Raw genomic sequence first — 25,305 nt, 5'->3', positions numbered from 1 at the left:
ATAAAATGAGTGGGATAAAAGAGGGTGGTGGGAGTGGGATAAATGGCATCTGTAGCATCCTGCATCATGTGCTAGTGGTACTGTCCCAAATAATATTGATAGATATACTGATAGGGCATACAAGAACTTACACATCTCTCTGATTTTAGTATTGTATTAGAGAAGTTGTTGTCAAAACTGAAATATTAATGTAGGAAGTAGGCCTACTTCCCTTGATTGTGATATGTAAGTAATCTTTTGTGAGGGGTGGGGTGGGGAGAAGGGTGTTCAAAAATGTTTTAAAAGCAAATTGATTTGTCTCATGAATTAAAACAGTATAGTCCCACATAATTGTTTTGTCACCAGACTAATCTAAGAAGCCAGTGGTTGCTCTCCTTAGGAAAGGGAAGCTCGCCTTTGCTGTTGGTGCTCTTCCTCTCCAGGTGGTAACTGCCTGCTGGAAGAGGGCTTTCTTTACTTCATTGCTGGTTTTGTCATGCTGTAGCTAGAGATGCCTAACCTTTTACAGCTCTGTTCCTGGATAAAGAGTAAAACTGCACTGTTCCAGTAATACGTATATACAAGTATTGCAAATAGGGTTATGACTCAGCCTTTCCCCAGAGACTTAGCGGTGGAGTGAAGGCGGGGGTGTGGGGGGGAACAAAACAGAGCCACAGACCAAAAGTGCTTAGAATTTCCCATCCTTAAATCAGGCGTCCTTCTAATTAAACCGAGTTGAAAGATGAATCAACGTACAAAAATGCAGAGCTGCTCGTGATTGTTGGAGGTACAGGGGGAATGGCAGGAATAGTATGGGGACTGTGGTAATCTTTTGGAGATACACCAGGCTCAGTATTAACAGACAGAGATCCAGTGCCAGAGACATCAAGCTTTCTAGAACAGAAGAGATGCCAAAAGCTCTGTTTGGGTTAGAGGATACTGAAGGGAGAGCCTAAGGGCTAATGGATTCTTGCCCAGTTAGCATAACCCCTGTCCCCACTGTAACCTTGATGCTGGAGAGAGACTTCAATTTCTGAAATCTTTAAATACCACACGAGCTTTTGGGGGTTTGAACTTTGCTCACAGTAGACAGTGGATTTTGCTAATGCTCTTGGAATAATATTTATCTCCTTGTTTAGTGTTAGAGGAAGCAGACATACTTAATGGAAGACATAAAAGGCAGGAAACAAATCTGAATGTGTGATAATGTCTGACTTCATTCTGTAGCTGGTGAGGCTGAACCTAGTCAACTGCTAATCAGCTGCAAGCTGGGAGAGTGTTACTGGAGGCTGGAAGATTCTTCTAGGAATTAATATGCTGGATACATCAAAGAAGATACATTACAGACAGGAATACTTCCATTGATTGCTTCTGTGTTGATGAGGTTTGGTGCGAGGTGGCTCACTGTCTTAAAGTTTTGTTCCCAGTTCCGTCATCTGTTGCCTGTGTAATTCAGTTGGAGGTGTTGCTGCATTGGTTTCTGTGAAGTGGGTACACAAACTGGAGTTAAATGGCTAAACTTGTTTCATGTCAGTCACCAAATAAACATCAACTTGGACTCCTACATAAAGCCAGTCTGGAACAAAGCATTTTTGTGTGATATGCCAAAAAAAAAAGAATTCTGTCTTTTTAATGACCCAGTCTCCTGAACTTCATCCAGCTTCACCCTCAAAAAAAAAAAAAAGCGCTTTAATGCCTTTTGAAGACATACATATGTCAGCTCGAGACTATTTAATAAAGTCTTTTGAAGTCTTCATTCTTAACCTACCTCATGGCATTATGCCAGAAAGCAGCACCATTTCAGTCTGAATACTAGGCAAATATTCCAGAATAATTTAATTGTTAGGAGCCATGTCTGGGAGGTATTACACTTACCTCCATGGAGGTACAGAATTTAGAGTGTTGTCCAGTGTGAGAGGCCAAGTACCCATCCAGCCTTGACTGCACTTGGGTGAAACCTCTCCTGCCAGTTTTTCCCTTCTCCTTTAGAGACCATGTGCACAACATCTCATTCCCCAGCAGCTTTGGCCTGCCTTTTAGCCAGAATACCTCTGAAAGAAAAGCTGAGTGGTGACAAATACTAGCAAGCAGAGCTAGTTTAACTTCTCAGGCACTTTTTTTGCTGCTGTACCAGGCTTTAATTGTCTGAAAATACCAAATGAGTGTAAGCAGTGCAGAGGATCGAGGAAATAGATGTCTGATTCCAGTGTTTCCAGGGTATAGCCCTGGAACTACTTTTCAAGAGTAAATATTCATCTGGAAATTACGAGTCAGTTGGAAGGGAATCTGGTGATGAAGGTAAAAGACTGTTCCACTTTCTGCTTTTTTGGTGAAAAATAATCTTGTGGTTCTGAGCTCTAAAGCAAATAGCATTGAGCCCAGTTGCACACGTTTTCCATTGATTGGTTGGTAGAAAAACTTTGACTCTGCGTTGGTATGTGCCTCCTTAAAAAGCGAGGATGTTATAAAATGAGTGTACAGAGTTCTATGTATAGCATCATGATGGTTTTTCTAGCAATTTACCTATTCATCAAGTGTAAATAGATGGCTGTTCACTTTAGCCGGTGCTTTAGGAATCAGTGAGTAAACTCTCTGTGGAATAAAATCCTGGCAGTTTGCAAACAGCCTGAGCTTCCAGCTACTGGCTGAACTGAAGAATCTTAAGTGTGAAATGCACTGCGAAAACATTTTTGCCAGTGAAATGTGTGTTGTCCTGGTGGGAAGAAGGGTACTGAGAAATTGCTTCTTGGCAGTTCAGAGAGTGTAGGTGTCCGGTCCCCACACAGTTTGCCAAAGATGCCTGCAAAGCTCTGCCTGCTGTGAAATAGATTTTGCTGTTTAGGTATTTGAAAACTATTCAGTGTTTTATGCTCTAGCACCAAATGTTCCACATAACCTGCCACGTGCCTGTATATCAAAATATAGAAAACTAAATCTTGCTGTATACCCCAAAGCACTAGCAAGTGCTGCCAAGTTCAGGAGGATCAAGGAAAGATGCAGAAGGCAAGTTGGAGACTTGGAATGTCAGCATTCATATGTTGGTTTATGTTGTCTTACTGCAGGTGTCTGAAAACAATACCTGAAGTTATAGAAAGCAATAGATTAAAATTGTATTCTGTAGTAATGTGACTGTGGGTATATTTCCGCTAAAACCAGCTGAATGTTTTGAGGTTAGAAAAGCTGGTGTCAGTTAAGAAGAAAAATGAATTTGTGGTGGAAGACTTGGAGTCAGGAGGATGAGGCTTGTTCCTGGCTCTGTAATACATTTCCCATGTGACTGAAAGTCACAGAATTCTTGTGTTGCAGTTTCCTGTTCTTAGCGTGGGGATAGTAGCCTTTTTAGAGGCATGGTAACATCTTTACTAGTAAAAATTAATACCTTACAGCCAAGATTGCTGGTGGAAATTCTGGCCTATGATCTGAAAAACAGTTGCCGAAGTCAGCACAGCCTTTTAGGTATCCTGAGGAGCTTACTTAATTTTAGTTGCTCTGAGAAGCATGTTAAAAAACAAACAAACAAAAAAAAAACCACCCCAAAACAAACCAACAACAGACCCCCCAAAAAACCCTGGGGGGTGTCTTTGGGCATGCACTTATTCTTCCCAACACAACAGTGACCTTACTTTAAATGATAGTACCTTTTAAGGTGGGTTTGAGGTGCTAGTTCAGCCTCAGCTCCTTTTTGATCTACTTATAAAGAACATTTAAGGACCCTAGAGATGCTTGTAAATGCGTTTATTTACAATTCGACTGTGTTGCTCTTTTTGTGTGCTGGATCTATTTTCTTGGTGCTTTAAAGGATTTTATTATATAGTATGGTTGTCACTGAGGATGGGAAATGTCACCTGGAGTAGAAACTGGTAACAATAAAATTACTGTGTTCATGTAGATTTACTTGAATACCATCTCCTATTTCTGACCTGTCACTTAATTTGGACCAGTCCTAACCTTTGTGGGTGGGTTATCAGCACTACATACTCATTACAGCTGTCATGTTGGATTTTCTTGGTGGGGCTGTTGTTGGAGGGAGGTAAGTCTCTCCTGCAGGAGAGAAGCATGAGAATTCCTATTCCTATTTTCTTTTCACCCTTTCTTTTCCTCTTCCCTCATGACTCCCCCTTTCCCTTGCTGTGTGCCTGTCATGTCATGCACTGTTGGGGATAAAAATAAGATGATTATAATTGAGGGGAGGTGGGTGGGTGTGGTTTATTTAGACTACATGCTTGTGGAAATAGCACTCTCAATTCTACGACCCAGTAGGCCTAACATTTCAGTTTTATGCTCTGTTCTGTATCCTTATAATCTATTTGACATGAGATACTTACAGGCACAGGAAGCTAGGTTTCCCATCTACCAAATAAGATTACTATAGCCATACTTACCTATTTAATAAGAAGGGTTGCATTTCTTCAGGATCTGTAAAGCATTTAAAGGTCATTGAACTAAAGACCATATAAACGCAGCTGTTGCCAAGATTAATTAACTTGTGCTGCAGGAACAATGAATCTGTTTAGGACCTCTGAAACTACGATTTTTGTTACAAATTTTGAATCACAGAAAATACCGGTATGGGGTGGGGAAAAATGCAGAGGTCTGTGAGGGAGGCATGGAGTTTTCTCCCAACTTCATTTCTTAATTTTTTTTGCCTCTCTGCTTGCAGATTCTCACAAACACAAAGATAAACACAAAGACCGAGAACACCGGCACAAAGAGCACAAGAAGGACAAGGAAAAAGACCGGGAAAAGTCCAAGCACAGTAATAGGTGAGGAAAAAAAAAAATCAATGAAGTGCTCATAGGCTAAAACACCATTGCACATGCAGTCTTACAAGAATTACTTTGATAATATATGAGGACGGAACTGCTACATTTTGAGTGTGGTTTATTAGTTGCTTTAAGCCTAACTTCTGTCATTGCATGCATTTCCAGATGGGTAGCTGAAGCAGTGTATCTTGCGAATGTGAGCAGTACTATCGTACAAAAGGTTATTGTAGCTTAGTGTTATTAAAGGTGTTGAAAACTAGCTTAACCCCACCTTCATGAAGATTGATCAGTTTTGATCATAATCTTTTTTGTGTGGGGTTCCAATTGTTTGTCGGAAATGTGGAGCTCTCTTGCGTGTTGGTATAAACACCACTGTTCTAGCATAGGTAAACCTGATGTGACTACTAAGCTTCCTAGTAGTGAGAAGTGCCTGGAAAGGCCACTTCCCCAGAACAGTGGTGATGTCCTTGGTCTGCTACCACGGTGGCTGAATATCTGAACACTGTGAGACAGTGTTATGAACTTGTGCTGGGTTAGATGATGAATTTGAAAGGATTGCATGCCGTTTTGTCTGATGTGATTGATACAGTACACTGCCACTGTATGGGAAAGGTGTTCCATGCCAGTCACCTGCCATATCATCCACACTGAACTAGAGCACGTATGTGCTCTGTGATGACTTGTAGCTCTTGAGGCGGTGGTGAATTCCATGGTCCGGCTGATACCCTAGCCTAGGCTGTGAACTGCAAAAACCAGATGTGCAGGTCCGTCCGTGGTGATTTGGTGTGATGGAGCATGGGCCACACAGAGGATGTTACTCAGAAAAGCTTTCCTAGTTGTAACTCTTGAGGTGCAAGTGCTGCAGAGCCTATATTGACAATGAAACTTGATAAAAACAGTCCCTGGAGGGTAAGTTTTGTTGTGACACTTGGTGAATGGCAGATAGTGTTTACCCTATGGCCAAGCAAGTGTTACTAACTAATTTCTGTGCAATTGTGCTAACACAATCTAAAAACAAATTAAAAAATCTTGTGTAAATAATTATTTCTATTAAAAAGAAACATGGAAAAGAGGAGAAAGTCTGTGCTAAGCAGTAGGTTTGTTTTATTGGGGTCGCACTTTATTTGAGTTTTCTATGACCTTTTGAGAAGTTACACAACATTACTGTTCCATAATACATTTCTTTTTTTTTTTTTTTTTTAAAGTAAATGGTTGACAGGGGAAAAGAAATCTAGGGCAAATAACTTGCAGCATTTACTAGCTTCCACAAGAAAGATGAAATGCTTTGAACATACTGTTTGCACTCTTCTTTGCTCACATATCTATATTGCCTTGATTTCTGATTTTTATTTTTCTGATGTTCAAGCATGCACTCCAAAATTGATAGTGTCACATTTTCAAATGTCCATTGCTTCACTTGAAAAACCATTCTCCTACAGTCTTAGCAGAGTATATCCTTTTGTAAGGAGTAACGTAAGCACTATCTGTAAATTTCCAGAATTCATTAATGATTTGACCTTATTTGTGTAGAAGTTGGAAATGGTCAGCATATTTTTAGCTGGAAGAACTGATTATGGCATATAACTTGAAGCTGCACACTACTGATTGTGTAAACAATAAATACCAAAACAGTGGAAAGGAGATAAGAATGGCTAATATGTTTGTGAGGTGTAGCTCTTGAGACGATATGTAATCATGCTTTATCTTGAAGTAATTCCTTCCTTCCTACAGCGTTGCCTTGAAATCCTTATGAGAAAGGCGTCATGTTTTCTAGGCACAGTGCCTAAATCTTCCAGTCACTTTCATTTATCTGTTAAGTGTTCATTTGTCCTGTAAGCACAATATACTGCATCTTTGAGTCCCATAATAGGGTACACCCATGTGGTTGGCATGACTGAGTGCATGTCTGTGCAGGGGGTTTCTTCAAGGCGTATTTTGGGGAGATATTGCATAATGTTGCTTTGCCACTCAGGCCCCTATGAAAGGTGGGACTTCACTTCCCCAAGCTGAGTGCACGGTTGTGAAAGTTTTCTATAGTGTGTTTTCTGTCTTTCAAAACTGCCACCTTAAAAATTAATGTCTTCAAGTGCTGAATCATGCCATCTGATCTTGAAGGTGGTGTTCAGGAGGGATAACATACATGGACACATGTGCGGTGCTCCGGTTGGATCGCTCCTTCAGGAGGGCTCCAAAATCTTCACTGCCCTGTTCATGCTCAGTCACACTTGGGGTACATGGCTGCTTGCTGTGTAAAGCCAGCTGACTTCTAAGACAAAATTTTTAGAAATAACTGACCTCATAATGTAAGTTCCCCACATCCTTTGATTGAGTTGTCAGCCACATAATTCCATAACTGTAAGTTGTGTCTGTGAGGATTAGGTTTAGGTAACTATTGTCTTGTAAAGGAGATAACCCAGCAGCTCACAACATGGGGTTGGAGATGGAGGAAGATCTGTGGTGAGCAGGGAATTACTGGGAGGGGAGTTGCTGGAAGGACCTGAATGGAGCATGTTCTTGTGGCCAGAAGGCTGCCAAGTGTTCACATGGGAGGGTGAATCTAGGGATGGCAGAGGCCAGACTGGTGAGTTACAGGACAGGACGGGGAAGGGTGAAGCAAGCTGAGTTTCAGTTCAGGTTCCACTACTACAGTGCCTGTACGTTCCTGGACAGAGCCAGGATGAACAGAAGTCCAAATTTTAGGATGGCCTGCGTGACTGTCCAGTGTCTTATCACTAGCATACTGCTAAGCAGATGGGTTGTGCTGAGAAGGGGGTATTTAATCACTTTGCCATTTTTAATAGCTTTTCATTTTGCCAGCCGTCGGAGGGGAGAAAATTGCTTTGTGGGAAATGCTGAAGAATTATCCTCTTTCAGAAGGACTCTTAACTGTGATATAACAAGACCAAAAGTAAAGTTGTTCTTGGGAGAAGAGTGAGGGTTCTGTGATTTGCCTATGCTTGGTTGGTTTTGAAAATCTTAGCTTAGCCCTTCTTAGAGCCATTCAGCGGGCTGGTTCTGGGTCCAGTTTATTTTGATCCTTGGGTATAATGGCCATCAGTGCTGAAGAAGATTCTTCACAAAGAAAAGTATAGATGCAAATGGAAAAAGCGCATTGTTGGCTGTGCTTATTGAACAGGGATACTCATTTTTCAGCCCAGCCCCTGCTTAGGCAAAGGGCTTTCTGTTTCCAAGTGTGCAGGTAGGAGAGTTTTTCTCAATGACACACTTTGCATCAGTTTTGGCAACAAAATCACATACTAATGGATCAGTTTTCATGATGCTGTCTCCCTAGTATGAGTTGCTTTCAAAAAGAGCAGCTACTTCCTCACACATTGTTCAAATGGCATCTTCACGGTGGAGGGGCACCATTAAATGTGTTTATTTTTTGGATAATATCTGCTAAGTAGCATATTACTGGTAGCAACTGGTCATCAGCAAGTTTGTAATGCTTGTCCTTTTGTAAAAGAAAGCTCCTCTTTAAGTACAACAGCTCTTTCAAGCTCTTTGCGGTGATATAAGTGGGTAAGAGATTTTCCTGGTTGCTCCCCATCTCATTGCAACTTGCTGTGAAGACATTACTGGGTCAAAGGTCTTGTTTCCCAGCCTCAACAGCAGTGCCACCATGTTACTATTCCTCTACTTCAACCATCCAGCACGTCCTGTCTGCAGTAAAAACATCTGAACCCAACTGTGGGGACCACAGCAGACCTCGTGAGAGCCTTTGCCCTGCTGAGAATTGTGACATTTTGCTAGGGGATAGTTCTTCACAGAACATTGGAGGGAAAAAAAATCTGTTTGTACTGAAGTTTCTCCTTTGCCAATGAAAACCAAGTAAAATATAGCCATTACTTCATTAGACATTAAACAAAAAATTTCCAAGGTAGCAAGAATGTGGGATTTTCCAGTGGTTATTACCTGTATGGGGAATTTTTAAAGCATTTGATAAAAGCCTGTCACCTGTTGCTAAAATTGAAAATGAATCCTTTAGAAAAGTTTATCTTAGATTAATAGAATTGTATGTAAATCTTCCGAAAATCCACTCTGTATTTCAGAAAAGCTGCTGTGTTATTACAGAAGATGTGCTGTATCTTTGATAATTCTCAAAGAGGTTGAATGGTGCTTTAGCAAAAATCCAGGCCGTTGTTGGTGAAACTTGAGTTTGTACCTCTGTGCAATTTTATAGAGTGTGTGAAGAGTTGCATTCTGAGAAGTACAGTACTGCATTGGACATTGTACATCGTTAAGAGCATTGTCTGGTTGTGTTTGATGCAGATCATTTTTATATCTGTCTGTAATAGTTTGACAATTTCGTTTCCTGCCCTGTACTTTAAAAAGGCTTTTAAAATAAAATCTACATCAAGAAGGCAGAATAACTCCAGTGCAGGAGAATAAATGTTTCCTGTATCCAGACTTTGAAGTATTTAAACTGCCAAGATAAGTCTCAGGAATACCTAAAATAGATAATTTTGATTTCATATGGCAGAAGTGTGTGGAGTGGCATGTAGAACTTCTTAATTTTGCTTCTTGCTTTCCTCCTCTCCCACTCACAAGATGACACTTCTGTATCTTAACCACTCATTTACAGCTGTAGTAAACTGGGAGAGAACATTTGTGTGCCTCGGATCTTCTCCGTCACCCCTCAAGGAAAGAAAATGCAGAGCCCACTTAAGAAAAATCCGTATAAAAGAATAAATCCACATCACTATCATGCAATCTCTATCAAGCAAAGTATTTTCTTTTACTCTTTCTTAGCCTTATACTTCCCAATCCCCAAATGAAAATCTAATATACACACATGAAATATAAATGTCAGTAGTTAAAAAAATAAAATTAAACAAATGTGTTGTGGCAGTAGGTTCTGATCTGTGGGACATGAGCATTTCAAACGAGTAGACCCTGCAAAATAATGAAATAATGGGTCCTTTGAAGCCATGATTTGTTAGAGATTGGTTTGGAAGTGTTCACAGTAACAAGTGTCTTTCTGCCAGGTGTCTTGGGCTTTGTGCATGGAGTGTGGGCTGCCAGTAGACTGAAGAGTGCAGAAATGGTTGTGACAGGGAATGGGAGTAAAGAGGCAGCTCTTGCAGCACTGATCTGTGTTGTCAATGTGACAAGCATCTGAGCCGCAGGAAGAAAAATCTTCTGTCAAATTGCATATTTCCTCCGTTTAGTGAATCTCTTGTGATCACAACTTGAAATGAACAGAAGCATGGAACACATGAGGGGTTTATAGACCTGATCTTCACTGGCATCTTCTAAATTTTATGGTTTTGCTAGGAAAAACACAGATTCCAGGCGTTTGCAAGTTGTGAATAAAGATGAATTTCAGTTTAGACTTCTTGCACACCTCTGATTTATTATGTGATCCCAGACTGCTAAGAACTGTGTGCACTGGGGTCAGGAAGAGGCAGGGATACCTGACACAGGGAAAGAAGCAATTTTTAAAATTTCAGCACCCCCTGTTCTCTTTCATGGGCAGTTTTCTTTTTATTATCCCTTTGAGTGCACAGTTCACCTTGATCAGCGTTCTAATGTGACACTGCCTTCCAGTAGTAAAAATTTCTGCTTTTCATTTAGTAATATACCTGATTCTTGCACATCCGTGTAGAAGGTGCATGCTAAGCCTGATCTTTGTCTCAATGTGTGATATTGTTCTGCTTTCTAATATTTTTATCAGCTGTTGATTAGTCCAGCTTTTTATCTTGCTCCTCTTGCTGAAGGCTTGATCTATTATCTGTGAAAACTGGTGAAAAGACTCCTTTCAACTCTGGGAAAAGCGGTTTCAGGGTTTTTTTTATTGTATTGCTGAAATCCCTGCAGAACCATTAAGGCTCACGTGTTCATTCCCTGTAACACCATATGATAACCCTCTAACAGTGAGCATAAAATACTGCAAGCCAGCTGAAAACTTGTCCTTCGCTGGTGTGCCTTCTGTTTCTGAAATGCTCCCTGCACAGTCAGCCATTCCTTGGTATGCGTTAGTCTGAATGTGATCACAATTTTCCAGTAATGCTGTATTACGTCAAATGGGACACGGGCTGCGTAACCTATGTTCTGTCCCTATTGTGTTTTTACATTTCACTAAAATCACAGCTCCCTGTTATTTTACGCTTCAGTTGCGTTGTAGCAGCTCCTGAGTAGGCAAGCAGAGCTCTGCTTGCAGCAGGCTCTGGTGCTTGCTAGTTGCAGATTCCCAGTCACGACCTAATTAGAGCTGAGAATATGAGAGAGAGGAAATAAGAGACACTTTAGATAAAGCATCCTTCCCAGCTTGTGATTCTGAAGCTGGAATGGAAAGGGCCTGGGAAGGGATTATTAACATACATAAATGGCACCTGAAGAATGCGGTGTTAAATTACTGCAAAGCTGTTGTAGTTTGAAGAAGGAAGCTGTGATCTGCACATCTGCCATTCTTTGGAAACACTTTCCACTTGTGACTTTCCCATGTGATTGTAGCCTGAGCAGCTGCTGCCAGGTGTCTGTTCTCCCTTCCTCTCCCTCTCCTCCCTCCTGTCCTCCTGCAAGCATCCTCACTGGGAAATACAGCCACGCTTTCAAGGGCAATGGCTGCTTCTCTTACATTTACTGCTTCATGTGCCTCAGTCTGAGCTCTCCAAGGCCTTGTTCACACTAAAACTCTAAATGAAAGACAGTAAGCAAGCTAGCAAAAAGGCTGTAATGCTTTAGGCGATGCATTTCTACTCATCTGGCTTTTGTCTGAACTAAGTACCATGACATGTCTCTAGATGATGTAATCCTTGGTTCTGCCTGTATTAATATGGTGTCCTACTGTACTTTGTTACTTTAAAAAAAACCCAAACAAACAAAAAATACCAAACCCCAACAAACAAAAAAAAACCCCACAAAACCAACAGAGAACAAAAAAAACCCAACAACCAAACAGTCCAGGTTGTCAGCGTTAAGCACCTTCAGAGGTGTAAAATTCGTGTTGTTGCATTGCTTCAACTTTAATGGTCTGGGTGAAAAATAAGATCTTTCTTTGTTAGCAAAGCTGGGTATTTCTAAAACAGATTGTGAGCAACTTGCTTTATGATCCAATTGTCCTCTTTTCAGGCTAACTTGCACTGAAGCTTTCCTCTATCTTGGGGGGGTTTTGCTGTCCTACTTAAGTGTGACTTCAAGCTGGTTTCTTGGCAAAGGGGTATGTGCAGGAAAGGTAATGAAGGATCCACAGTGCTCTGAAAAATGAATTCAGGCTAAAATTATCTGGGCGCATGCAGTCTTAAGACGTTTTTCTTTGGTTGTGTTTGGTTTCTTTAAGGAAAAGTGGTTTGGTTGGTTTTGTTTGGTTTTTTTTTTAGTCTTGAATCAGCCAGGAAGAGAGACTTCTGATCTTTAAATTGTTCCCCATCCCTTTGGGGTTGTCTGGAAATAGCTTTCTGATAGAAAGCTGAAACTCCTTTTTCAGGGTAAGGATGGCGTCCTGTTGGCTTCTCTTTTCTTTTGAGATTAGTGTGGTGGTTAAATTGTGTTCCCCTGGAGGCTCTCATAAGTATCTTAGCCAAATGAAAGACCAAAGCAGCTCAGCGTGCTGACTGAAGTTAATATTCTGAGCAACTTGCTTTGCTTTTGGAGAAAGAAAATTTACTCTTCTCAGGATTGTTGCTTGAGGCCTTTGTTATCAGCCTGTTTCCAAAAGAGCTTTTCTGGGAGATGCAGATTTCAGGCCCTCTTAAGGAAGAGGGGCACATGCCTTCATTGTTGTACATGTTATAAAATTTTGGACCGAGGTGTCGAAGTCAGATTTGTGGTCCACTGTCAAGAAACATGTAGCAGTCTACTTACAAATGAGGGAAAGAAATTTATGCTCTTTTTTATTTTAACATTGGAACAAGTAGCACATGAAATCAGATTTTTATCTGGGGAATTTCTTCCAGTCACATACCAGGAGCAGCAGTGAGAAGGACCTCAGGGCCTTAGCCACCAATACTGTCGTTTTGAAAATGAAACTGCAGAGTGAAACTGGAGACAGAGTTTCCTTGGGTTATCTGAGCCCACATTGCTTTGGTAAGAAATCTTACTGCTCCCTGTAGAGCAAAGGTGAAAGATAATCATGTGATTAAAAAATAAAAATAAAAAAAACTACAACTAAGACCGAGTTGGGTATCCAGACTTCCTGATTTTGACTCTGGTGCTGAAAAATCTTGGCTTTAGATTAGATTGCGTAACAGCTTTTCAACGGTGGCTGCTTACTCTCTTTTAAGGGGGATGTCGTTTGAGCTTTTGCTTATGCAAGCCTAAGGTTTTAGTGTTCTTTTTATTACAGCCATAAGCATTTAACACACAAAAATTGTCAATGCTTCTCTAGGCCAATGAGATTTTCTGCCTTTTTCAGTATTAGCTTTGCAGATGTAGATTGTCATCTATTAATTTGCCTTTAGTCACGTTTTGTGTACATCCCAGGGCTCTACCCATCACATGCTGAAAGCTAGTCCTTTTGGCTGCTAGTGAAAAGGAGCACGGTGCTTTTGAAAACTTAAACTTTTTTTTTTTTCCTATTCTAAACTCGAAAACAACAGACAAAGCCATGAGCTTTACTTTAGAGAACTAACTCCATTGATGGCTTTGAAAATGCGAATTGTTGTCTGGGTAAAACATGTTATCTCAGGTAGGATTTAAATACCAAATAAGAACAAGAAAGAGTCAGAAAAGAGAAACGAGCAGACCTGCGGAGAGCAACATGGGTCTAAGCCTTGTCTATTTGTTCATTATGTTTTTTCCCTTTATGATGATATATCTTTGTAATTTTAAAACTTAAATCTTTGGCAGATGAGGTACCATACAGATAAAACTACAAGGTATCTGGAATTTCCAGACCTTCCTGAGTTTAAAAATCATTAAAAACATATGTGGAGTTTGTGCTTTCAGATAGTGAATCTCGTTGTAGCAAAGGAAAATTAAATAGGTGTCATGAGTCTGACATACTGATGAATAAACAGGGTACAGAAACTGGGATGTCAAATCTGAGCCAGAGTAGCAGGCATCTTGTGGATTTCCAAGATCCAGTGTCAGGATGTTCTGTGTATGTACTTGCATGTCCTGATCACACAGTGTACATAACACGATCTGCTGGGTAAGAATAGTCTGCAGTTGTTGAATCTTTACTCACAGGAAACATGTGGTGCTGTGTGTCTCTCTACAAGAATTTCTAGAGTGCCAGTTGCCTTTTAATGTTTAGATACTCCTTTACAGTTTCATGTGTAGTATAAAGAGGTTTAGCTAGAGAGTTAAAATGAAACTGGTTTATCTTCCTACTGATCTCTTTTAATGTGACACAGTACATGAATATACTGTTTTCCTTTAGACATGCTTTAGCCGCTTGGGCTTGGAAGGCTGGTGTGTATTTATTGCAGTGTGTGCTACTCTGAGCTTGAATAATTTAGAACTTTTGCAGGTTCAGGTCCATTCATGCTAGTGTTATGGTAGGCTCTGAAACTCTTGACGTTGGACTTTACTCTGCAGTTCTGCAGCTGGGTGTGGGTTGGCGTATTTGTGACTGTGGTTGCCTTCCTCTTAATCACACGCAAACTTTATGGGAGCTGGTTAATGCTTGCTTTCTGTAGCCATCAAACATCCAACCCTTTTGCAGTCTGTTTTTATGATAGAAGACATGAGGCATATGTGGTTTTTAAAAGTCATGCTCTTACCTGATGTTCCAGGCTTGCTGCTTTTCAGGGCTGTGTTCCCCCAGATCAGTTTGGGCTTGCACTTGAGTGTTAATAACTGAAATGAAGAAGCTGCCTGTTTCTAGTAAAGCTTTGCATTGCATTGCATAGTCCTAAGGAGAAGCAGAGTGTGTCCCAGCTGATGGGAATCAGGTGCTGAGGAAGGAGGCACGTGAACTGCCAGCATGAGGAAGGCAGCTTGCTTGGTGCCTAACTGTGCCAGGTGGAAGAGAACCTGATTTCCACCTTATTAATGTGTATTGAAGGCTTGTTGAATTGACAGGTTTGCTGCTTGGCTTCCACAACGGTGCTGCTAATCCTTGTGGCCAGTTCTTGCAGTTTCTATCATGAGTGTCCTGAGAGTGTTTCCTCTCTTTCTGACTCAAAGGGTCAAGTAATTCCACGAGAAAACTAACTTTTATTTTAAAACAGCCATTTGTCTTTCAGATTGATAAGAAAAAGTAGAAAATGTGATCCAAGTTTACCCAAATGTCTCAGAAATCAGAAAGGGGCAGAAATGGAATTTAAAAAAGATTAATTTTCTTCCCCTTGGGAGCATTTTTTCCCTCTGTTCTGACTAAATAATTTTGGGTATTTAAACTCTAAATACTGTTATCTGTAGTACAGACTGAGTAGTAGCAGACCAGATTTTCACTTGGAAACACCTTTGGTGAGTTCCCATCCTGCATGGCAGCGTCGTCTCGACAGAGCAGAGCTGGGCTGACTGTGGTGGTGAGGCACAGCTGATGAAACAGCTCTGACTGAGGACTGCAGCATTATTCCTGCCTTTTCTGTTTGACTTTGCATAAACACAAGGACATCGCATATCCTGTTTGCTCTGGTTTTCCCATCTGTTTGGGAATAATAGAGATCAGCGGTTTTCTCTTTAAGTTCCAGAGATGAGAGCTGCTACAATGACAAACTGTTGTCTGAGCAAAAGCTGACATGGGCATTGATGGGACTGCCGGCTCTATTCCAGTGACCTTTTACGTGGACTGGGAAAAAGAGGAAAAGCAGAGACAGTGGGAATTCAACTTAAAAAGTGTTGAGCTTTAAGTGTAGCAGCTGTGGATTTCCTCAGCAATCCGGGCTGGTGGGGGTTTTCCTGAAGTGGAGCACTTGGCAGCTGTGGTTTTGTGGTATGTTCCCCTCCTGTTCCTCTCCAGGAGAATCGATGACTTGTGACAGGAGACTGTGGTGGATCTTCCTGTTAAGGTGATCCCTTGTTTTGTAGGGTTTGTAATCATCAAAACCTATGACTCTTTACTGATAGAAGTTACCTGTATTAGTCAAACCTCCTCATGTTCCCCTCTACAAACGTACTGTTCTGTCTTGCAGTGAGCACAAAGATTCCTCGGAAAAGAAACACAAAGACAAGGAGAAAACCAAACACAAAGATGGCAGCTCAGAGAAACACAAAGACAAACACAAAGATAAAGACAAGGAGAAGAGAAAGGAAGAGAAGGTAGGTGTTTCCTGCAGGAGAGACGGGAGGATGCATTCTGGTTTATACTACTGAATGGTACAAACCCAGTGGGTTAGATGTAGCTTATACTTCCAAGTTTTTATCAGCCTGGAGATAATTATCCCAGTGCTAACCCAGACACTTGGTTTGTGGAGTGCTAAATATGAACTTGTAAGGGCTTTATCTGCAGGTGAGTGTCAACAGTTCCACAGTGGAGCTGTGTCCACTGGCTCCACATTTTTTCCCTTTACTTTGCCAAGCGTAGATTCAGAGATAAGGGAGAAAAATCTGTTAGAACACGTTCATTCTGTGCAAGGACAAACTATACACTTAACTCCAATCTGTTGAAGAAATCAGAAGGTCAGAAAACATTGAATTGACTAAGACTTACAGAAAATGTTGCCATTTTGGTGTGTCGTGTAGGTCACTAAGGGCTACAAGGGATGAAGATACAGTCACAGTGCCCTTTGTTTCCTTCTGCAAGTTAAATATCCTGACTGTGTTGCATGTTGGAAAAGCATAAGGTACTCTGGACAGTGCTAATCAGCTCCTACTTTTTATGTTTTTCAGATGAAATCATCTGGTGATGTAAAAATAAAGAAGGAAAAGGAAAATGGTTTCTCCAGGTAAGAAATCAGGTCTATGATGTGAAAAAAGTAGCAGTTTGACTTTTCTTAGGTGCTCTGTTGGTCTTGGGAAAAATGCATTGGAATGCTTTTGACCCCTTCAGATGATATATTCTTCTCAATTAGGAGAATTGGTAATTGATCCACTTACCTAGTAACTGGAGATAGGAGCTGTTGGATACCTGGTATCTGCCTGCACATGCTGGGTTTGTCCAAGTATTAAATAGTTTAATTCTGCCAAGGACAGGTTGAACTATGGAAACATTGGTAGCTGGAGTTGAAAGAACCTCTGTTGTAAAATTGGCACTTGAATCCTGTGGGCTGCTTCTGGAGACAGGGCTTTGTAAAGACAGTCCAGGTCGCCTCTGCGTGTTTCGTCTCTAAGTGGCTACAGCTTAAAAGCATTTGCAGAGGAGTGACGAGTAAGCAGGGTGCTTGTGTAAAATCAGAAGTACATTCAGAAATAGTTGACCAACAGGATCTCTTGTAATTTGTTTAAATCCAGATGCTGGTTATTTTTAAGGTGATAAATCCAGTCCATTGACTTATTGGAGGTCTGTGGTATGGTGGATACACGTGTTCATATCTGTTAGTCAAGAAAATCTTTCATTCTTTTGTCCAGTTTTATGAATCCACTTAAAAAAAAAAAAAGAATCCTTCTAGTCTCACAATGTTCTGTGGGCACAGAGAGGTTGGGGGAAGACACCTCTCTAGTCCATGCTTGTTAGGTATTCTTTGCATATTTTGAATGTGCCCTCCTGACGTGAATTTCTCCCATCTGTTTCATTTTCATACTCCTATTTAAAAATGCAAAGTAAGTAGTTATGCTTGGCACAGGGAAGAGGCGCCCTCTCCAGGCCCTTTTGGGGATACTCTGGAAATAGAAAGCAATGACATTCCGGTGTTTCATGGTATAGAACTCTTTCTAGCCTCTGCTGTTCAGCAGAATTGCATGCATGTGCTAATCTCACCCGGGACGTTGGGTGTTCTCATATCAAGGTAACTGGGTCCTCTTACAGTCCAAAAGCATCTTTTTGTGTGTTTGAGGAAAGCCTGGAGGAGCCATCACAATGGTGCCTTCTTCAGGGCCAAAAGCTGGCGAAGAGTAAAATAATTATTTTCTTTTTTCCTGCTAAAATGTTCTTTTCCAAGTTCACCAGAGAATAATGTCCTCAGATGGTTTTGATTTTCTTCCTTAAGACTTGGTACGATGAGCAGTGTTACAGTCTTGGAAACAATGCAAGTCAAGGTTCAGCTTGGTCATACAGCTCCTTGCTTTTAATATAATCACACTTTATTTCCCACTGTTAAAAAATGTTGTGAAATACTTCAGTGTTAAAATAGACTAGATAAAATTCCTGGCAACTTAATAAACAGTAGTTCTCGATTTCTGCCTGGAAGGGAGAATAAATTAAATGACACACATACTCCTTTTACCATAGACGTTTTGCAACTGTCTACGTGCTGCAGACTTGTGTCTTAGTTAATCATAAGCAGTGCCACAAAAAATGGCTTCTTACAGCAGCACGTATCTTTCCCCGGAGTTGCATCTGCCAGCACTGCAGTGGCTTTACAGCTGTGAGAGAGCAAACTGCCTTGTTCTGCTTCATGGACACATTACCAGCTAAAATAAGACTCCAGAATGTCTCTTGCTGACTGTCATCTACAAAGCAGAATGCTGGGTTTTTTTTTTCCTCTCACTCCATCCAATTGCAAAATCCGTATGTTGACTTGGAAACTGAGTCAATTTGATACAGAAATTGCTGATTGAATATGAATAGGAAAGCCCAAGATGACACTTACTTTTTCTACCCGAGCTAAGTGCTTCAAAATGTAGTTTTTGACTCATTGAGACATCTTTTTCCTTTATGAAGATAAGTGAAATTCTTCTGTGAAATCTAAGAATAATGATTTTTTTCTAAAGGAATAGTTTCTTGCACTTGTACTCTATTTTTTTTCCTCTTAGTACTGATGTCTTGGGACATGATGGCTGAAAACACTGAGCCTAACTTAATATTTGTGGTCTGTTGAAAGGGACAAGATTGTTTGCTTCCCGCAGTTTGGACAGTGAAAACAGACTGATCAGTTTAACTTTGCCAAATCTTTGTTTCCTTTTCTGGTTTTCACATGCCTCAATATTTAGCTAGCAAAAGATTCAGGGGAATAGCTTTCAAATCTTTGTTTAGTTGATAATCTTTTTCTCTGTTATCAGGCTCAATAAGGATATTGAGTTTAAACTAAATAATGTCCTCTGACTGCGCACATGCATGCATTTCAGTTTTGTTTTAAGTATATTTGAAAGTGCTGGAAGCTACGGTTGTTTTTATTCAAAACCTGAAAGAAACACAGTGAAATATAAGCAGTTGAAATTGAAGTTGCTTGAGAAATGGCAAATACATAGACACTGAATGACTCTATTTCTTATGTTGTCTGTGGATAGAGAATGACACACCTCAGATTTTTGGGGTCTTAAGATGACAACACATTCCAGGACTGGAGGACATTTTGCAGATGATAATTTCTTAAAACTGAATTATTGCTGGTTTACAAGAAACTTCCTCTTTTAAGTTAGAACCACCTTTCTTTGCTTCTTTTTGTAGTCCACCACGTATTAAAGATGAACCAGATGATGATGGGTTTTATGTGTCTCCTAAAGAGGACTCTAAACCCCTGAAGAGACCTCGAGAAGATGATGAGTAAGTTGTGTGGGTGTTGGTGACTTGGATGTTTGCCCTTAGTTTTAAAAAGATAACATTGAGGGAGCAGGTGGGATTTCAGGTCATCAGCACAAACTTGTTCACATGGGTGATTGGAGGTCTGAGACCAGACTCCTTATGCTGTTACAAGTTCTCTGAGCAGGGCAAGAATAGTATTTGTGCTGTCCAAGGCAAAATGTCATTAGCTGCTTTTGCAGATGGTGCTGTGAAACGCTGCAGAGCTAGTAAATAAAAAAGAAAAAGCCCAGAGGGTAGGTAAAGACACCAATGAAGATTGTAAAACATAAATCTGAGCAAGTGAGGTATTCGTGCTAGCTGAGTGGCTGCAGTGGTTTCTGTTGGGTGAGGAAATGACTGCACAGGAGGAAGAAAATGCATTGTCAGCCTGTTTGGGGGTGGAGAGGAGGTTTGCCTGCAGTGCTTAGCATGATTCGTCTAGAGTCGAAATACGTTGTGGGTTATTCTGAGGATTTTTGTCTCTAAATCAAAAGAAAAATACACATGATGTTTGCTTGATACAGTAGCCTACTCAGTAAAGTAAAAGCCCAGTTACATCACAGTGTGATCTGTCACCATTTGTGTGCATCCAGCTCTTTATAGATGCTGTGACCTTATTAGCAGGCTGGAGTTAAAGGGTTGTAAGGGTTCCACCATAGTGGCATTCTGTTCTTACGTGGTATTGCTCAGTTTCTGAGATGGGTGTGACATCTTTTTGTGTAATCATTTGCTGCCTTCTGTAAAGGTTTTGTGGCCTCCCGTCTCATGTCTGCAATGGAAAGATTAAGAATTTGCCAGTAGTCAATTTTGTTATTGTTTGAACTAGTGGGGGATGCAAAAAGTAAGCCTTGTGGGCAGATCCCAGACTGATGACTGGAAAAGGAGTTGGGGATAGAATATGCCACTAAGCTTTTGCTTGTTTATCCCATCCCATGTAATTATGGGATGACTACTAATGATTTTTAATTGATTCTTCATTGGGGAAGATTTTTGCTTCAGCAACCTGAAACTTGTAGGGGCTGTTTTCTGGATAGGGATTATTTAGTCTTCAGACATTGGGGCATAAAATTATGTTCTTTAGAAACTAAACATGCCAGAAATATTGTAAACACAAGCTTTGTATACATATGACTTTATTTTTTTGTACTAGAAAATTGATGATTTTTGTCAGCTAGTCTTTTTACTCTTACAGTGCTGAGTACAAACCCAAGAAAATCAAAACAGAAGACATCAAGAAAGCAAAGAAAAGGAAACAAGAGGAAGAAGAGGTAATGTGAAAGACAAGTTTACTTCTATGATCAAGAAAAGCAAGGCTGACAATTTGATGTTGAATTAAGTAAAGCGGGGGGAGTCTGATTCAAGGGTAAGGAGGCAGGGGCCAGTCTGGGACAAAGCTGCATGTGGTAGATCCCCACCTCTGGTGCAGGCTAACTTATCTGATCCATAATGTATAAAAAGTCAGGAAAACTTTCTCTTCTACTCTTAGAACAACGGGTGAAGATGCCTCCAGGACATGAACTTCCAGCCTGTTCCAGGCAATTCTCAGTCCTTCTGTTAAGTAGCTCACAGAGGGTAGAGGAGCCATACTAACAACATCTGGTAATTGCACAGATGATATAGCACAGTTCAGAAGCAGAGGAGATGAAACCAAGACTAGCTGCTAGAAAGACACTTAAAAGATTTTAGATGGAGTCTCGGGTGGAAATTTCTTTAGAGGGACTCGGCAAAGAGAGGTGAGCCACAATTTGAGACTAATGAACTATGTTCCACATCTAGCAAAGATACCCTTGTGAGGCACACATTGCAAGCACCTTCTGGCAGCATGGTTAACTCTTCTCTTCACTGAAAGTGTTGCTGTAGTGAGCATATACCAGTACATTCCCAGAAGCCACCTCACAGTGCTGTTAGTGTGCTCTGTAGCATCTGCCAGACTAGATACACTAGTGCAGGCCAAGGAGGGTGTTTCTATAACTAAACAATCACATTACTATAGCTCAGACTTGTCACTTACCAGGTGAAGCAGAGTAACTGTTTGTGTGTGCACTTTAACATGTCCCAAGTGCAAAATAAAATAATTCAACTTAAAACATAAGTGGGACCATCAGCCATCTTTGACTTAATAGCATGATCTAAGAGTGCATTTATGTAGTGAGGCCACAGGAATTCAGTTGTTTGTGGTCGAACTTATATACCCCAAGAGACAGTCTTTTAGTTTTAAAACATTTTTTGTGGGAGCAGGGAAATACAGTAGCTTGTTCTAACAGATTGTTACTGATTTTGCAGGACAGTAAAGCAAAGAAAGCTAAGAGCAAAGATAAAAAAGTCCCTGAAGCAGACAAGAGAAAGAAGCCGAAAAAAGAGGAGGAACAGAAATGGAAATGGTAACTATATATCAATGATGTAGGCTGCTCTCTGCACCTGGACTTTCCCTGTTACCTCCTGTGCTGACTGAACAAGCACATCTGGCTTTCTCTTTCATTGATTCATGAGGATTTGTTCTGAGTAATTGGCTTACGTTCTGGTAAGCTCTAAATAAATATCTCATTCACTATGTTCATCCTCTGAAGTAGAAGTGGTATACCAGAAAAGGTATACCTAAAGCAAGAAATAAGGTTTTTGTGGGTTTGGTTTTGTTCTGTTGTGTATTTTTTGGTTTGGTTTGAGGTGTGTTTTTTTTTTTTTTTACTTTCCATTTGTAGATTGTAGAGGCTACCCATAATGGTCAGCTACTGGTGTTCTTATGCCTGGAAGCTGCTTCTTGCTGACACTTTCCAGAGCAATATGAAAACTTGTGGGCTTGGGGTATCAGCAGGAATGTATAAATATGGGCAGGTCTATTAACAAATTCTAGTAGGTCTTATCTGTGTTTACATAGAGGGTACAACATGAGAAGGTGCCTACCTTTTTATACTAGCTGAATATCAACTGCATGCTTCTGAAAACTCCTCCTGCATCTGACACAAAAATGGAAGTTGGTCAAGTGACCGGTTAAGCTTGGACTGTTTGGAAAATGAATTTTGAAAATAAGTTTTGAATGGAAAACACTTTGTCTTGCACAGTATCCTAAAGTAACATCACTGAGCAACTGAAGTTGTGCTTTCACTCTTCAGTTTTGTTAGAATCTTTCTAAAATAAATCTGAATTTTGTGGTTCATTTGGAAGACATGCCTATGCTGCATCGGTAGTGCTTTCTAAGAAACCTGTTGGATCTTTTTTAACTATTCACAGTAATTTAAGCTATTGTTATTGCTGGATTTGAGGAGCTATTACTTGTGTGTTTTGAAGTCTGGGCCTTAATACTTCCCTCAGTTTAATGCATATGTGGTTTTCAAAAGTGTATGTGTTTTCTGCACTCCTGTTAACTCCTGTAATGTATTTTTGTGACCTTTTGGGGATGATATCTGAGTGGGTTTTTTTCCTCGGATCATTTGGCTAATTTTAATAGCTCTGTAGTGTTGGGGAATGCCTTTGCAATCTTCAGTCCTTTCACGTTCAGTCTTTTACCCCTTTGTCACTTTTACTGATTCACATTTAAAAATAAGTCTTTTGTAGTGTTTACAATCTTTGCATATTTGTATATTTGCATATACAATCTCTGATTGTCACAGCTTCCTCAGAACATTGGCACTTGCATATTTTTTTTCATACTTGTGTAGTCTCTTAGAGATTTGGTTTTGAGGCCCCTCTCCAACTATTCTGATTTTTTTTTTTTTAACAGTCCACGGTTTTTTTCGATGCCTGCGACAGCTTATTTTTAATGTGCTTTGATATTAACAAACTACGGGGACATAAAGCAATAGGAAGCTACAGAAGGTCTCTTTTAAGCCTTAACGATCTTGTTGTCTTTTTGGCTTTGTCTCAGCTGCTCTTGCTGGTTCTGTCTAACTTAATATTCTGTTAGGCAGCTCCCTTGTATTGTAGTCTGTATCCTTCAACAGCAAACCTTTACTGTGTTGTTCTCCCCTCACCTGCCTTGGCAGCACAGTCCCAGGTAGCTGTGGTAAGCTCTGCAATTTGTGCTTACTGCTGAGGAAAACTGTCTTTTAAAGCATGTTTTGCAAAATTTGGCAGTGGGTAACTGCATCCTTCTGATGTTCCTTGTCATCCATCTGCAGCTTTGTCTGGCATGTCTTTGCTGGACAGGGTTTCATCTGCACTTCAATTGTGTGTCTTAAGGGCATTTTATGTTCCATCTGAGTCAATTCTCTGAATGTCTGATATCTTTTTTTGGCTGCTTCCTCAAGTACTTGCTGCCTTGAGTATTTTCATCCTCACTTATGTGAATACTTGATGCTAGACATTCCCAAGGCATTGGCCTCATTCATCACCATGTGGAGCTCTTTTAGAGGTCATTTTCACACCCTGTCAGCGTGTGAAGAATATGTGATCCAGAAGTATACCTTATGAGCACTTCTCCCACCTTGTGTTGGAGCAGGTTAATTTCCTTGAAATAACATATCCCTGAGGTATTCTGGTTTGGTGTTTTGTTTTTATCCTTTTGTAAGAATCTTCTCTATTTTCATTCCACTTGAAAAACCCTCCCCAACTCTACCTTCCTGAGCCACCCTGGCATTCTTAGACAGGTTTGTTATGGGATTTAATTGGGGAACTTGTATGACTGATTAGCACAATTTCTGCTGAAATCAGTAAGGCAGATTTCCTTACAGGCAGCATCCTCCTTGCTCCCACAGAATAGTTTGTAGAACGTTACTTTAGGACTAGGAGCTACTTTGAGCAGTGTTGCTGTAATGCTGTTTTTGTTTAAAATTGAATGAGGATGAAAAATCGGTTAAACTCGTGAAGGTCACCTTTACCTTTTGTCTTAATACTTATGTATGAGGTTTAGAAGATGGAGGTGGGATGGGAATGGTTTGTGATCTTTTTGTGGCAAAGTTTCTGGTAGCTTTAGGCTTAGAAATCACCCCATGGATCCCATGTTTCCTTGTAGCCTTCCCAAAAGGCACCACGTGCTTTAGCTATCTATTTAAACTACTACCTTGCTAGTACTCCTTTTACATGTGTCCTTTCAAAAGAACAAGAATGGATAGAGAAACAGAATTTCTCATCAAGTAAATAACAGAGTGATAAATCTTTAAAAAGCCATGGCTGAAAAGCGAGAATTACAAACCTGTCCTGTAAAGTAGTACCTACTGTGAATGATCCCCTCATTTTTTCTGACAGAATAAAAATACTCATTGTCAGAGAAGACAACCTTTTTCTGGCTGGGAGAAGAGGCGAATGGTTTAAATTTATTTTCCTGGAAGGAGCTTCTGGGTAGAAGAACCTAGGCCTATATTTGACAAAATATTTAGATTTCTAGCTTATAATTAATTTAAGAAACAATCATTAGGAATGTAAATATTTGGGGCCTAGCCTTTAAATGTCAGTATTAGTTTCTTATATCAACATAGTTTACTCAAGTCGTCTTCTCAGCCAGGGACTGAAATCTGACATGCAGATTTTGTACTGATAGCTGGTATTGTAGCTTTGCTGTTAAAAATGTTACTGTGCTGCTTACACGAACAAGTCAGGTCTAGTGCTGTGGTCAAAGATGGTGCCTTTCTAACTATAGCAAAGTGCTGTGTTGCATAGAATTATTATTGTTTCTAAGTTTTTGATGTACAGGCACCAGTAAGGTATTTTGAGTGTCTTCTAGCAGAAGCTTTTTTTCCTCTATACAGTGCTTACCTTCTGTACAGTGATCCTGTTACCTCGTTAGAGATGAAGTGATCTGTATTTGTGCATCACAATTTGGGAGATGTGTGCAGTTCCTGCATGTCTTTTCTCAGCCGCTGTTGCACCCAGAATGGGTCTACTCCATAGGGCTGACACTAGAAGGAAGCTTGAACTTTTTTTTTATTATCATGGCTGCTCAACAAAGTTGTCTGGGCAATTCAAAGACTGAGTGGTGTGACAGGTTAATGGTCTTCCAGTTGATTAATCACTGAGGTAAAATAGCCTTTCTCAGCAGGGAATCCTGTGCGAGCAGCATGTAGCAGTAATGTTCTGGTAATGATGAAAGAAGTGTAGAGGGGAGGGGAGGAGTGTGGAATCAGTGGTTTGGACACTGGG

General features: G+C 40.4%; 1 protein-coding gene across 1 annotated transcript in view; it reads left to right on the top strand.

Moving 5' to 3' along the window:
• Positions 1–1,830: 1,830 nt before the first annotated feature.
• The window catches only part of TOP1 (DNA topoisomerase I), a 40,957-nt gene continuing 17,482 nt past the window's right edge, over positions 1,831–25,305 (top strand). The window contains exons 1-7 of the mRNA XM_026862343.1: positions 1,831–1,864; positions 4,640–4,742; positions 15,767–15,893; positions 16,464–16,519; positions 19,120–19,215; positions 20,426–20,501; positions 21,517–21,614. Of these exons, the coding sequence (XP_026718144.1) occupies positions 1,831–1,864; positions 4,640–4,742; positions 15,767–15,893; positions 16,464–16,519; positions 19,120–19,215; positions 20,426–20,501; positions 21,517–21,614 (590 nt within the window). The remainder of the gene's footprint in view (positions 1,865–4,639; positions 4,743–15,766; positions 15,894–16,463; positions 16,520–19,119; positions 19,216–20,425; positions 20,502–21,516; positions 21,615–25,305) is intronic.

Source organism: Athene cunicularia, assembly GCF_003259725.1.
Source record: "Athene cunicularia isolate RWA chromosome 20 unlocalized genomic scaffold, athCun1 chr20_part1, whole genome shotgun sequence".
Lineage (NCBI taxonomy): Eukaryota > Metazoa > Chordata > Aves > Strigiformes > Strigidae > Athene > Athene cunicularia.
Note: the sequence above shows the minus strand (reverse complement) of the source record. Positions and strands in the feature narration are given on the sequence as shown.